Source organism: Eptesicus fuscus, chromosome 15 (assembly GCF_027574615.1).
Source record: "Eptesicus fuscus isolate TK198812 chromosome 15, DD_ASM_mEF_20220401, whole genome shotgun sequence".
Taxonomy (NCBI): Eukaryota; Metazoa; Chordata; class Mammalia; order Chiroptera; family Vespertilionidae; genus Eptesicus; species Eptesicus fuscus.
In genome coordinates, this window is record NC_072487.1 from 51,470,761 (window position 1) to 51,486,789 (window position 16,029).

Consider the following 16,029-nt stretch of genomic DNA (forward strand, 5'->3'; position numbering starts at 1 on the left):
TTCTTTTGAAGGTTTACTTAAGGAGAGATGAAATATTCTGGTAGTTGCTTGGTGTAAACAGAGCACCCTATATTATTGTTTTGCTATCTCTGCCTTCATCATTACTACTCTGATAGAAAGAGTTCCTTGGAGAGCTCTCAAAGGAGGAAGTCAAGACTTTTTAAGTTCACCTGAAAGGGAACATGCAAAACTTCTTAAATGGAAGAATAGCTTTGATATTAATCATACATGCTTCAGGTAAAAAGCTTCTTATAAGTAATTTTTAATTCTCAGTATTCTTTATAGTATATACAGAGGTCTGTGGAAATTCCTAGTAAAAGAATTATTACACCCTTATTTCCAATCAAACTATACTGTTTGCTATATTCTTTTACCTCTCCCATTATGTTGCATGTGCCTTTTGTTTTTACTAGTGTCTGCCTTCATCTTTTCTATTAAAATCCTATACAAGACTTCTGCTTCCAGCCATATTATGTTAACTTATTCCATACTTGCCCTCCTGAGAAGAGATAAGGAAATTCACAGACAAGGACTTTAAAATTAAAACAGTTGTTATTGCTCTGGCCAGTTTGGCTCAGTGTTTAGAGTGCTGGCCTATACACCAAAGGGTTGAAGGTTCTATTCCTGATCAAGAGCACGTACCTGGGTTGCAGGTTCCATCTCCCATTCCAATTGGGGCGAGTGTCTCTCTCACATTGATGTTTCTCTCTTTCCCCCTTCCCTTCCACTCTCTCTAAAAAACCAAGGGGAAAAAATATCCAAAACACAGCTCTTATAAATATATACAGAGGTTTGAAGGAAAAGATAAATAAGGAGATAAGGAGAGAAATGGAAGATATAAAAAAAAGAAGCAAATGGAACTTCTAGAACTGAAATATATAATATTTGAGATAAAAAATTTACTACTGGATGGGCTTAAGTACAAATTAGAGGAATAAAAGGAAGTATAAGAGTCTATTATGGACAATTTTATGCTAATAATTTTGACAATTTAGATGTAATAGACACATTCTTTGAAAGTCACAAATTATCAAAACTGGCCCAAGAAGAAATAGAAAATATAAATAGCTCCATATTTATTAAAGAAATAGAATTTCTATTTTAAATCCTTTCTACAAGTAAAATTCCTGACCCACAAACAAGAAAAACCCTAATCTAAATGACTTTACTGATGAATTCCATCAGATACATAAGGAAGAAATCACCAGTCCTACACAAACTCTTCCCAGCACTTTCCAACTCTTATGAGGCCAATTTTACCCCAATACCAAACTGGACAAACATTATTAGAAGAGTATAAAGCAATATCCGTCATGAACTCAGCTGTAAAAATTGTTAATAAAATACTAACAAATTGAATTCTACAATCTATATATATAAAAGGCTAATATGCTAAGTGTCCCCTCGGGATTTCAACTGGGAGACCAGGAATTCGATTGATCTCTGTGACATGCACTGACCACCAGAGGGCTGCGTGGAACAAAGGGAGGCCCCGGCCAGCAGCTGGCAGTCAGGGAAGGGAGGCCCCGGTCAGCAGTCGGAAGGCCCTGATCACCGGGCAGGCCTAGGGACCCTATGCATGCACGAATTTTGTGCACTGGGCCTCTAGTATATTATAAAGAATAGTACATCGTAACCAAATGTGTTAATCCTAGAATACAAGGTTGGTTTAATATCACTGTAATTCAACATATTAACAGAAAATGAAAGACATTTGCAGGATGCAAGGTGAGCAAACAAAAATCAATTGTATTTTATAAACTTGTAACCAAAAATTGAAAAATGGAATTAAAAATAAGCCATTTGCAATAATAAAGAAACATGAAATACTCAGGGATAAATTTAATAAAATATATGCAAGGCTTGTTCACTGAAACCTATAAAACTGCTTAGAAATATTTTTTAAAAACACCACAAAATAGAAGAAGAAATACACCATATTTATGTTTTGGAAGACTTGATATTGTTAAAATACCTTCCCAAGCTGATCTATAGATGTAGCACAGTATCAATCAAAATTCCAACAGGCTTTTTTGTAGAAATTGACATTTATTCTAAAAATTATACAGAAATCAAAAGGGTCTAGAATAGCCAACGCAGTCTTGTAAAAGAACAAAAAAAAGTTGAAAGGCTTACTCTGTGTGATTTCAAGATTTTTTAAATAAAGTTTTAGTAATATAGACTGTAGTACAGTATAAGATAGACATATAGCTCAGTGTAACATAATAGAACTCCCAGAATTTAACCCACATGTATATTGTCAATTGACTTTCAACAAAGTTGCTAAGGTAATTCAATGAAGAGAAAGGATAATCTTTCCAAGAAATGATGGTAGAACAACTGGATATTCGTATGTGGGGAAAATGGGTAATAACTAAACATAAAAAGCTAAAACTATAGAACTTTAGAAGAAAACACAGAATGTTTTTGTAACCTTGCATAGGCAAATTTCTTTGGGCACAGAAAACATTAATTGTCAAGGGAAAATTTGTCAAGTTTATACAACTTTTGTTTTCCTAATAACACTGTTTAAAAAATAAATGAAAGAGCAAGCCACACTGGGAAAAAATATTTGCAGATCTCAAGTCTGATAAAAGACTGGTATTATCAAGGGGAAACCAAAATGGCGGCATAGGTAAACACCTGAACTTGCCGCCTAGCACAACCACTTCAAAACTACAACTAAAAGACAAAACGGACATCATCCAGAACCACAGGAAGACTGGCTGAGTGGAAATTCTACAACTAGAAGCAAGAGAAAAGCACACTGAGACTCAGAGGAGGTGCGGAAGTAAAGGCAGAGGGACAGAGGCGCGCGCGGAGAGGGCTGGCAACTGAGTACACAGCTGGCTTTTTTAATCTGCAAGGAGACACAATCTCCCGACTGCTCTGAACTCCATTTCCGGGCGAGACTCTGGGGACCCACACTCATATGGGGAGAAACTGGACTGTCTGGCAGCAGGCGGAACTCGAGGGCAGCTTTCTCTCAGAGGTGCTTGCAGCGATTACCAAGGGACACGGAGACCCAGGGGCCTCTTAGGGCAGGGATGATGGGAAGCCATTGCTGTTTGCTCTGCCCTGAGACCCCGCCCCACCCAACTGTGCACAGAGGCTTTTGCATAAGCATGGCCTGGTCCTTTGAAATCTAAACTTACCTCACAAACTGCAGCTGAGTCAAGAGAGACCCAGAACATCCAAAAGAAGGCCCAAGGCCCCACAACAGCTTGCATTGCTTCACAGCTGGGCATCATCTGGGCACCTCCAAAACCCAAACAAAGAAGAGGAATCTGCAGATCTCTCCATAGCTCCTGCTGGGTGGCCTCAGGCAGAGGGTAAATTAGCACCTCCTTGGAGATCCAAGAGCCAGTACCCAGGGGTCAGAGTAGGACCATCCAGATTACAACTCCTTAGATCCATAAGGGACACACTCAGGGGGCAGACTCAGTGAGCACCAAAGCCCCACTGAAGCAAGTCTTGCCTCATAAGAGTGTCTCCAACACAGACGTTCTCCTAGCTTAGACACAGCTGATCCTCACAGCCAATTGGCCTGGAGGTCAATTCCTCCCAGTGATACCAACAACAATCAAGGCTTAACTACAACAAGACTGTGCACACAGCCCACAAAGGAGTGCACCAAGAGTTTCCACCTCAGGTAGCTGAGGAGACTGAGCCACTGGGCCCTATAGGACACCTAGCACACAAAGCTACTCTATCAACTCAGGGAAGCAGCCAAAATGCAGAGACAAAGAAACAGGTCACAAATGAAAGAAATGGAGGAAAGCAAATGACTGGAATATAGAGTTCAAAACCACGGTTATAAGGTTTTTCAAGAATTTTCTAGAAAAGGCCGATAAATTTAGAGAGACCTCGAGGATATGAAAAAGGACCAACTAGAAATTAAGCATACACTGACTGAAATAAAAAAATAATATACAGAGATCCAACAGCAGACTAGAGAATCGCAAGAATCAAGTCAAAGATTAGAAATACAAAGAAGCAAAAAACACCCAACCAGAAAAGAAAAAAGAATCCAAAAATATGAAGATAGTGTAAGGAGCCTCTGGGACAACTTCAAGCATACCAACATCTGAATTATGGGGGTGCCAGAAGAAGAGAGAGAGCAAGACATTGAAAACCTAATTAAAGAAATAATGACAGAAAACTTCTCCCACCTGGTGAAAGAAATAGACTTACAAGTTCAGGAAGCGCACAGAACCCCAAACAAAAGGAATCCAAAGGACCACACCAAGACACATCATAATTAAAATGGCAAGAGCAAAAGACAAAGAGAGAATATTAAAAGCAGCAAGAGAAAAACAGTTATATATATGCCTAATATGCAAATTATCCCCTCAGGAGTTCGACCAGGAGAACGGGGGTTTGATCGCTCGCTATGATGTGTGCTGACCACCGGGGGGCGGCGCAGTACGAAGGAAGGCCCCAGATGGCAGCTGGAAGGCCCTGATCGGCCCTGATCGCCGGCCAGGCATAGGGACCCTACCCATGCACGAATTTCGTGCACCGGGCCTCTAGTGTATATATATATATCAGCCTAAGCGACCGGACGACTGGCCAGTAGCTATGATGTGCACTGACCACCAGGGGACAGACGCTCAACGCAGGAGCTGCCCCCTGGTGGTTAGTGCGCTTCCATAGCCAACCTCCCGCAGCAGGCCAACCTCCCACGGTCCCTCCCCCCAGCCATCCAGCCCCGATCTGCCTCGATCAGGACTGGGTGAGACAGCCCCGATCGGCCCCCTTCACCAGCTAAGCCAAGGGACCCCACCTGTGCATGAATTCATGTACCGGGTCTCTAGTAATATATAAAGAACTTTTGTGATTTAACAACAACAAAAAAAAGACAGCCAGCCAACCGATAAAAATAACCCAGTTTAAAAACAGGCCAGAAATTTGAACAGTTTTTGAAAGAAGACATATGAATGGCAAATAAATGCATAAAATATGCTCAACATCATTAGTCATCAGAGTAATGTCCATTAAAATCCTAATGCACTACTACTTCACACCCATTTTAAGGCTAAAATTTAAAAGACTCACCATTCCAGCCTTGGCCAGGTGGCTCAGTTGTTCAGCATCATCCCATTTACCAAAAAATGGCAGGTTCGATTTCCAATCAGGGCACATAAGTAGGTTGCAGGTTCAATCCCCAGTTGGATTCCATGTACTGAAGACAACCGATTGATGTTTCTCTCTTGTTCTCTCTCTAAAAATAAAAATGCATAAAATAACATCAGGTGAAAATAAAATAAAAGACTGACAATTCCAGGTTTTGACGAGATTATGAAACTACTTGAACTCTCATACATTGCTGATGGTAATGTACTATGGCATAACCTCTTTGGGAAAATTTGCCAGTTCCATATAAAGGTAAAGATATACTTACCATGTTTAGTAACTCTACTTCTAGGTATTTTTCCAAGAGAAATGAAAACTTATGTCAATTAAAAGGAAGACTTTTGCAGAACGTTTATTGCTTAATTCATAACTGCCCCAAATTGGAAACAACCTAAATGTTCATCAGGAGATGAGCAGCTATCCAGACACTAGAATACTGCTCAGCTATTAGAAAGGAACAGGCTGCTACCCAACAACATGGATGAATCTCATAAATATTCAGAAGTAAAAGAAGCCAGACACAAAGTTGTATATAATATATGATACTGTTTATACAGGGTAAGGCAAAAGGAGGTTTACAGTTGCTCATATGGAAAATAATACAATCGATAATAATAAAAGGGTAATATGCTAATTAGACCGGACAGCCAAACAACCTTCCAGACATCATTCCAGACATCCTTCCTGACAAAGCTGCGGCAGTGGGGGCCGAGGCAGAGGCAGTTAGGGGCGATCAGGCAGGCAGGCAGAGAGGTTAGGGGCAATTAGGCAGGCAGGCAGAGAGGTTAGGGGCGATCAGGCAGGCAGGCAGAGAGGTTAAGGGCAATCAGGCAGGCAGGCAGGCAGGCGAGCAGTTAGGAGCCAGCAGTCCTGGGTTGTGAGAGGGATATCTGACTGCCCCCGAGGGGTCCCGGATTGCGAGAGGGTGCAGGTCGGGCTGAGGGACACCCCCCCCACACCCGTGCATGAATTTCGTGCACCAGGCCTCTAGTAATTAATAAGTAATAATACAAAAATAAACTGTGTTTCACACACAACTGTAAACCTACTTTTGCTCCACCCTGTATGTGGTCCTAGAACCAGCAAAATAATCTATCATGACAGAAAGCAAATCAGTGGTTGCCTAGGGTAGGGGATTGATTGCAAATGTGCAAAAGGTAACACCTGGCATTTTTGGATGCTGGAAATCTTATACATTTGATTTCTGTGGTGGATACATAGATTGTACATTTGTCAAAATTCATCATACTGTATTTTTTACATGGGTATATTTTATAAATTCGTAAATTACACCTCAATAGCATTTCCTTTATGGCACAGCCTTCTCTGACTTTTTTCCCCCTTCTCCCTTAAATTTAGACATCTCTAAATTTATCATAGTATTTTTGTATTCTTTGTTCGTTTATCTCCTTGTGTTTTACTGGGCTATACACTCTTATTCATCTTTGTTTACACTATTCCACCTTGCTCCTTGTAACCTTTCAGTATGTTTGTTAAACTGAGTTGTTTTAATGCAAAGAAAGAGTTATCGGCTATTGCTATTACAGTTCTAAAGTCTGAAAAGAATCACAGGCCTAGATATTAGCAAAACAAGGCTGTAAGTTAGCTAAGAATTTATATTAGGCATCTTTAGGGCAATCCCATTTTATACTCATTGCACCGGGTGGAAGATGGAAGATGAGTACAACAGCCCTGTGGGAAGTTGGCTTTAAAGCAAGGCACCGTGTGCCAGTTGCAAAGCCCCGGAGGATGTAGGTAACTAGATTAAATGACAATGTTTTTGATTTCAGAATGAATGAAAATCTGGTTAAATCACATAAATGTTGTGCTAGAAGTTACCATGGGTACCATTAATAAAATCCCTTATTATACAGACCCAGAGAGGATAAATACCTGCCCAGAGCCACACAGCAAATGATAGGGTTAAAACTGGAACCTAGGTTTCTACCGAATTCCCATACCCGATATTTTGCACAGTGGAGAACTAGCTGCCTTTGGAAATTCTAATGAGTTGCCCCATATACAAAAGCTCTCATTAGGTTGGGACTTGGAGTTAAGCAAACAGGATAGATAAAAAACCAAGGGCAGGAGTCAGCTGTCATTTCCAAGATGGAACCATGGGTAGGGGGAAGAGTTGATTTATATGTTCCTGATTATGTTCTTGTTCATTTTCCACTAAGAAGTCTGATTTAATCTCCAATTGAAACCTATTTTATGTACTTGTGGATAGATTTTCCAAAGTTTGTATATACTGTAGTTTGTTGAAGAGAACTTAGTGCATACCCAGAACATTGATGAATTCTAAGTGGAGTGGATCTCCCTCTCTCAAACCTTCCTTTTTTCACTGTTCCCTGTTGTGTGTAAATTTATTGTGGATAGAGGGTGGCAACAGTTGCTATTTTGCATTTCACTGGTTTTGAATTTCATTTTTTAAGGACAATATGAAGGCAGTTTTATAATTAAAGTGAGTTTAAGCGGTCATTTTGAATTTTAATGATGAAGGACATTGAGTTACAAAAGGCAGCTTTGAAAGCTACAGCAAAGCTTGCTCCTTAGATGAATCCTTTGAATGAAAGAATAATAGCATGGACGGTGATGATGAAGAAATGGGAACTGCTGCTATTTAATGTATTCTCCACTCTCAATATATGGATGCAGCCTCCAAATTTTACAAAGGAAATAATCATCAGCACAGCATCTCTGCTCTCCTGTGGATTGGTCTTTTTGTAAAGCAGCCTCTTGGGTTTTCTCAGTAAAAGTATTTTATTTTAAAATATATATCTCTAAACACTTACTCCTGGTAGGCCTGAGAAAATGTAGATTACTTCATGTCTCTTCAAAACTCCTTTCAGAGAAAAGAGTCAAGCTCAATTTGTGTTTTTGAGATAGAGAAGAAGAGTAGATAGGAGGAAAGAGGAAATCTTAACTTTGCTTTAGGGGAGAAAAAAGTCTTTCAGTCCTTTGTTGACTCCTTAGCTTCTGCATTAGTCATATGTCCCTTCCTCCTGGGCATAGGTGGACCAAAGGAATAACAACTATGTGCTGTTTTGTAAAGGAGCAGTGCAAAGAGAAGAAAATAGCAGATAAAGAAAAATGTGGGGCTCCCCACCCCCACCCCCGGGTTTTTTGTTTTATTTTTAGATCGACCAATGGTTTCAGGATATTTGGTCTCCTCTTGCTTTTGTACTTTACTATTTTTGTTGCTAGTTAAAAAAAAAAAAAAAAAAAAACAGTACTGAATTCTTAGCCCTAATCATGAGATAGTGTTCAAAATCCAAATTTTTTAAATGTTAAAATGAAAGTCAACTACAATGGGAAGCTAGTGGACACAGTTAATCCTGATTTTGGAATGAAAAAATTCCGTAACTACTTGGATCCAAAATGGTGGGGGGAAGGGAAAAGGCTGTGAGTTAACTGACAATGAAGAGCTTAATAAGAGAAAAAACAAAATGTGGGAGCACTCAGTAATGAGGAACTCATTGAACAGGCAAAGGTCAAGGTTTGTATACCAGCTTAACAAAGGGGAGGATTTAGGGCTTCAGAAGATAGGTTTTACCCTGGCCAGTGTGGCTCAGTTGGTTGGACCGCCTCGCATGCTCCAAAGGGTTGCTGGTTGGATTCCCCAGTAGGGGGCGTGCAGGAAGAGGCTGATGGATGTTCTGTTCTCTCTTGGATGCTTCTGTTTCTCCCTTTTCCTTCCTCTATCTCTAAAAATCAATAAAAATGTTTTTTTAAATCAATAAAGAATATATAAACAGAATATGGATAGTTTGATGATGCTTGTTTATACAGTTTTTTTGGAATGTCCCTGTTCCCAAGGTCAGTGACTTCCCTAACAGGACACCTGCAGTGGTGGGGGGGGGGGGGGTCGCTGACTCTCAAAGCTCTGCTATAGTCAGATAAGGGAAGTTCAGGTAAAAATCTCTTTCTGCTTTTGTTTTAGGTTTTTGGTCCCTTCACTGATCTATAATAATAAAAGGGTAATATGCTAATTAGACCAGACGTCTTCCAGACGTCCTTCCTGATGAAGCTGGGCTGGAGGGAAGCCAGCCGGGTCCCAGGTGTCTGCGGGTGGCCCAGGGGAAGCCAGCCCGAGTCCTGGGTGCCGGAGGGAAGCTGGTGCCGGCAGCCAGGGGAAAGGGAGACCTACGGAGACCTACTCTTACATGAATTTTTGTGTATTGGGCCTCTAGTTTTCTTATATTTGTTTATAGTTTCATAGTTTTCAAAGCATTTTCACATATCTCATAGGATTCTGTTTTTACATAGACAGGGCAAATACTATTATTCCCATTTTATGAGTAAGAAAACTGAGGTTAAGAGAGGTTAAATATTTTGTTCAGAGTCACACAAGTAATAATGATCCAAGGTACAAGGTTAAGGTATTCACATCTCTCACTATACCTTTGAAGTTCAATTTCAGTACTAAAAAATTAAATAATTTATTGACAATCTATAAGTGCTTTTAAAGATGTCAAAGATTAAGTAACATTTTATTTATTTTGTAGGAGAAGATGGTGTAAACTGGTTCATCAGTGACAAAGATGTTGAGGTAAAATCAAATTGTTTTTGATGTTCTGAGTAATAGATTAATAGTTTTTTTATTCCTAATTTTCTTTCACTTCATTATGATAATTTAATAAATCTTTTAAAAATAGCAACAACCTGAGTATCTTGTAAGAAAAAGTTTGATTTCAGTTTATGGGTAATTGAATTTTGGGAGGCATGGTTCAGCCTTGATTTTTGTCAGTCACTTAATTACCGTAATGAGTTAGTTCCCATTCCTTTCTGTTTCTTCTCTGTGGTGGTTAGTCCCTCTCAACTCATATTGCCTGGTACCATTAAAAATCAACACCGGAAATAACTGCTTCTTCAGTGTAAGGAAATGGTTAGGCTATATTTAGGATGTGGCAGGTGTTTATTAGTCTTAATTGTGGCAGATGGCTAGAAAAGAGAATAATTTTACACGTTGGTAAAAGAGAAGTTTTAAGAGATAATTAGATTATGACATCTTGGAGTCTACTTGGCCAATTCAGCAAAATAACAAGTAAAAGATAAAAGTTTTTTCAAAGATGGAATTCTACCAAACAAGGTAAAAGCATAGTTGGTATTTACATATTCCTCTCTAGATATCCATATGATGTGCTTTGCTAATATTTTCTTGCAAGATACTAGCTTTTGGCTAGAATATGGGACAACTTAGCTAGCATTGGGTCATTGTCGGTAGAATGGATTTTTAAAAGGACTCTGGTGGTAGGAAATTAATACCATTCTCTCTTAAAAATTATAATTCAGTTTATAGGCAGTAACCCTAGGCTATTCATTAGAAGGAATGTATTCATTAGCTATATAGTTTTATAACTTTATAAAAGAGAAATTCATTTTAAAAAAACACCATTCCCTAACTAAAAACTTAAGCAAGCTTCGCATTCAGAAAAATGTGGTATATATTCAGATATAGAAGTCAGCAATATCTTTGACTCTGAATGCCACCAGCATGTCTGATGCACAGCAGTGCCCTTGCTAGGCCCGAACTGTAAGCAGAGAAAGATACAGAAGAAATGGAACCATTTGGAGAATGTAAAAGAATGGAGGGAAGGGGCAGACAAAAAGTAGAGTTGTCTTTCCAGCACACCTTTTAGGTTTTTCTAACTCCTTTTAAGAACACAGTGTTCCATGTTGCTGGGTTCTAAATTGAACTGACTATGACTATTAACTCTCTTGAACAGTATGAAATAATGTTTTTTAATTCTTTATTTTCCCTCCTCCCCTTAGGCCCAGATATGTAATAATAGATCATCTGGAAGATGGACCCACCGATATTATACAGCAAACAAAAACGTCACCTGTAGAAATTGTGACAAATGTGGCCATTTGTCAAAAAATTGCCCCTTTCCACAAGTATGTGAAATATGTAATGTTTCTTTCTACCTTATTAAAATCAAAATCTTAGGATTGAAACCCTATAACCTTAGAATTCAAATCTTAAGTAATATATGTGTTAAATTTCTTGTTAATATTTTATGCAGGCAATAGCCTAGAGTAGTAATAGAGAAAGAACAATAAATTTAGTCAGAAAAATCTGGACTCCATTTCAGCTTCCCATCAGTAGTTGGACAACTTTAGGCAAATTCTTTAATTCTCTGTGCCTCCGTTTTCTTATCTGTAAAACAAGAAGATTGAATCAGATGATTCCTGAGACCCTTTTCACTTCTAAACCTTCTACTTTATGAGACAGCTATTTCATCATTAGAGAATTTTCCTTGTTAGAAAATCGTAATTTTAGGCATTGATAGATGTTTACTGATGTAAATTATATTAAACAGATACATCAACCTTTGGAACAACACAGAATTAAAGATCTTAGATGTTCCCTGACACATACTAAGCCTTTAACAACCATTTCTATTACCTACTCCCTCTTCCAAATGATTGTCTTTCAAATTTGTGAAACAGCTCTCATGCTTCTTCTTTGTCTTTGCTTCTCTAGGCAAAGCTATCTCTTTCTGTTCCTTCGAGGACTTAGGTTCCAGGTCCTCAGCTTCCTACTTTTCCTCTCAGACACATTCTACTTTGCCAATGTTCCTACAAGACAAGGCCTAAGAAATAGATGCCACCTGATAGTACATGCAGATTAATATGCCTTTTTGGCAACCAGAAGATACAGATAGCTTGTGTTAAAGTTCTGATTTCAGACATTTTGTTTTACTTTATAATTAGGCTCCAGATTTGACCTTCATTGAGGTCTCAAATTAGAAGTTACTTTTTTGGAATTATACAGAAAAAGAAAAATTAATCTGCTGTTTAAAACTGGATATTTTACTAAAGATATTTTCTGTTTGTCTGCCACATAGAAACTCCGTGCCTGCTGCCTCTGCTCCGAGAGAGGACACCTCCAGTATGCCTGTCCAGCTCGCTTTTGCTTAGACTGTTCTTTGCCTATGTCTTCTACTCACAGATGTCATGGAAGACCTTCCTGGAAAAAACGATGTGACCGATGTGATATGCTAGGCCACTATGCTGATGTAAGTATCCTGCATATAACTAATTTGTCAGGCTTTGGGGACAGTGTGCCAATTTGTGACTATCTGTCAGCCTACCTAAAAGAATGTTTACTCTGTACTATATATAATGATAGTCATGGCCCTTTGGCCTCTAATAATGTAAAGCAGTGCTCTCATGTATCAGGATAGGGATCCTATGGAATGGTTCATCAGAAGGCAGAATCAACAAGGATGTAAAACCCTGCTAGCCCCTTTTGCTTAACGTGCTTGCTAAATAAAACTTGAAATTAAAGAGGTGTGTAATAAATAATATGTCAAATTTATGTACCTAGTCATGGTTAGGTGGATGAAAATATATACACACTTAGCAGTTGTGTACAGAGGTCCATTTGAAATCTGGTTTGATGCTGCTTATTGCAAGAAGGACAAGCCACTAATACTTTGAATCTGCTTGTTTAGTTTTCGTCCTTCCTTCATTCCTTTCTTCCTTCCTTCCTTTCTTTAAAATATATATATATAATTTCAGAGAGGAAAGGAGAGGGTGAGAGAGATAGAAACATCAATGATGAGAGAGAATCATTAATTGGCTGCTTCCTGCACTGGGGATTGAGCCCACAACCTGGGCATATGCCCTGACTGGGAATCGAACCATGACCTCCTGGTTCATAGGTCAAGGCTCAACCACTGACTGAGCCAGGCCGGCTGTGCTTTAAGGGTCTTTTTAAACAAATAAAAATAGAATTACTGTCATTCACACTGACTTACAACTTGATTTTTTTTCCACTTTGGAAAATTTGTGAATGCTCACAAAGATCTACCTTTCTAGTGGCTAACTTTTATTCCATTGTATGGATGTACTAATTGACTTAGCCAATTAATACATTTAGATTTAGATTTATTACCCATTTTTTTAAGCAAACAGTGCTGCAATAAACATACTTACTATATGCATGCATGTAAGAGTATTTCGGTAAGTCAGATTCTAAATTCAATTGTGTAATTAAAGGATGCATACATTTAAATCTGGATCAGTATTGTCAAATTGCTCTTCTAAAAGATTGTACCAATATATCCACCTGCCAGCAGTGTTTAAGAGTGCTCTCAACACTAACTATAATAGACCTTTAAAAATTGTGCCCCATCAGCCCTGGCGGGGTGGCTGAGTTGGAGCATTGTCCAGTACACCAAAAGGTTGCAGGTTCATTTTCTGGTCAAGGCACATACCTAGGTTTACCTAGGTTTCGAGTTCGATTCCCAGTCAGGGTGCATATAAAAGGCAACCTATCAATGTTTCTCTCTTAACATCGATGGTTCTCTCTCCCCACTAAAATAAAATATATCCTCGGGTGAGGATTTTTTAAAAAATTAGGCCAAATCAGATGTGGAGAAAATGGTGTGTTGTTTTAATTTGTGTTTCTTAGGCCACTAGTGATGTTGAATATGATTCTCAAGACTAGAGAATATATAGAACATAAAGATAAAAGTTGTCATTTCAGCGTGGGGAGGGGTGTGGGATGGGAAAGGGGGGATGAGGACAAATATGTGATACCTTAATCAATCAAGAAATTAAAATAAAAAATAAAAAAAGTTGTCATTTCATTTCAAAGTAGTTTAAACATTTTTTCCAATATTTACTAAGTCTTAAAATAGTAAATCCTAATTTGTTGTTGTTTTATACTATTGTTCTCTGCATTCAGATGCCAAATATAATTTTCTTAGCAAGATTTTCCTGTTTGGCAGTTACGTTTAATAGCATATTTTTTTTTACTCTTTTCTTCCAAAGAGTTCTTACAAATATGGTTTTATTTGCCTGTTGTAACAGAACGGGCTCTGATATTATCATGAGCATTGTTTTTTGTTTTTTTTACTAAGTATTTTAGTACAGACCAGTTAAGAATGATTTGTAAAAGGTTGTATAATCAGCTGAGAATTAAATCTATAGCCCATTCTGCTTAACGTCTTAATTTTGGCCTCTATTGTATGTTAAACTCTTTATCTAAAATGGCCTTGAGGATTAATAACCCCAGTGAATATAAGTTTTTACAATAGTGTTAGGCTGTGGCCAACTTCAGAGATGGCAGCATCCTTTCCCCTAAGTTTCCTAAGACCGACTGTCACGTTTTTTAGGTAATTACATGCTGAAGGTTCCGGACACTAATTGATCTTTTCCCAGTGTGCCCAACTGATATAGCATTCCCTTGGGGCCAATTCAAACCTGGGTCCCACTGACTCCTTCTGAAGAAGCTTAGAGTCTTTCCACTGTCCCGGAAGCTCTTCATGAAGATTTACTTAGAAGCGGAGTCATTCTGGACCCAGGTTCCTAGAACTATTTAGCCAGTCCCATCCATGCTTTGAATGTCTTGAAACACCTGGCATTCCGCAGAAAATATTCTCCTGCAACCCTCTCAAATGCTTGCTGCTCACTCTTTCTTGACTCACATACCTCTAATTAGATTGATTGATCAGGATCAACCTCTTTCTCACTTGCCATGGCTGCTTCTGAATCATTACTCCTCTCTCTCTCTCTCTCTCTCTCTCTCTCTCTTCTCTCTCTCTCTCTCCCTCTCTCTCTATGTATGTATGTATGTATGTATATATGTATATATATGCATATATATGTATATATACATATATATATATGTATATATTTCAAAGAGGAAGGGGGAGAGAGAGAGAAACATCAATGATGAGAGAGAATCATTGATCAGCTGCCTCCTGGGGATTGAGCCCGCAACCCGGGCATGTGCCCTTGACTGAAATCAAACCCAGAACCCTTCAGTTCTCAGGCTGATGCTCTATCCACTGAGCCAAGCCAGCTATGGCATTACTCGAGATATCTTTGATTTATTTAAGGTTCATACCCTCTGACGATACTGTCCTCCACCCTTTGTCATTTTCATCTTCTCTCCTTCTGGATTTTCTGCTAATTCACAGAGGATTTCTGAAGCCCTGGATAACTATAGATGCCCTAACCTCCTATAAATTAAGGAGATCAAGAAATTCCCATTTTGACACATATGTAATACCTTAATCAATAAAGAAATTTAAAAAATAAAAATAAATTTAAAAAAAGAAACTTCCATTTTTACTGTATATATCCTTGTAGCCACACCTCAGACCTCTCTGCAATGCCAGAGTACCAGTTATATGTGCATAGAGAATTTATAATGAAAACTGATGAGTTGTATTCATATTTTTGCTATAATGAAGAATATGAATTTTCTGGCCCACTGATGTACCTGTAGCTCAATGGTTGAATGTAAACCTATGAACCAAGAAGTCACAGTTCGATTCCCAGTCAGGGCACATGTCCAGGTTGTAGGCTCGATCCCCAATAGGAGGCTTGCAGGAGGCAGCTGTTCAATGATTCTCTCTCATCATTGATGTTTCTATCTCTCTCTCCCTCTCCCTTCCTCTCTTTGAAATCAATAATAATAAATTTTTTAAAAAATAGAAATGATTATTGAGTATGAAGAAGTTATTAGTCCATTAAATGATAAATGCATAAATTACAATATAGCACATGAAGTGTAATCCTATTTTATATAAATACAGGTATTTATATATGTATATAGATTTGCATAGAAAAAAGTTTGGAATGACGTATTCCAAAATATTTACTGTAGTTATGGTTATTATAAAAAAGAAAGAGAAAAGACAAGGAAGGAAGCTGGGGTTGTTATTGTTTAAACATTGTGGAAAAAGAAATTTAGTAAGATTGAGTAAACTGAAGGAGGGTATATAAACTTTGAGAATGGTGTGGAATACTTTTATTTTTTATCAGTGATCAAGATATTTTAGGTTTTTTAATTCCAAAATTGAACTATAAAATATGAGATCATACGCATTTTTGAACAACTAAAAACATTACTGAGTAGACCTTAGTTGA

The 16,029-nt window shown here is 38.3% G+C and overlaps 1 protein-coding gene across 3 annotated transcripts in view; it reads left to right on the plus strand.

Moving 5' to 3' along the window:
- ZCCHC7 (zinc finger CCHC-type containing 7) overlaps positions 1-16,029 on the plus strand; it is a 200,667-nt gene that overhangs the window by 153,855 nt on the left and 30,783 nt on the right. For all 3 annotated transcript variants that reach the window (XM_028146046.2, XM_008141899.3, XM_054727025.1), the window contains exons 3-5: positions 9,645-9,688; positions 10,912-11,037; positions 11,991-12,161. In XM_028146046.2, the coding sequence (XP_028001847.2) occupies positions 9,645-9,688; positions 10,912-11,037; positions 11,991-12,161 (341 nt within the window). The remainder of the gene's footprint in view (positions 1-9,644; positions 9,689-10,911; positions 11,038-11,990; positions 12,162-16,029) is intronic.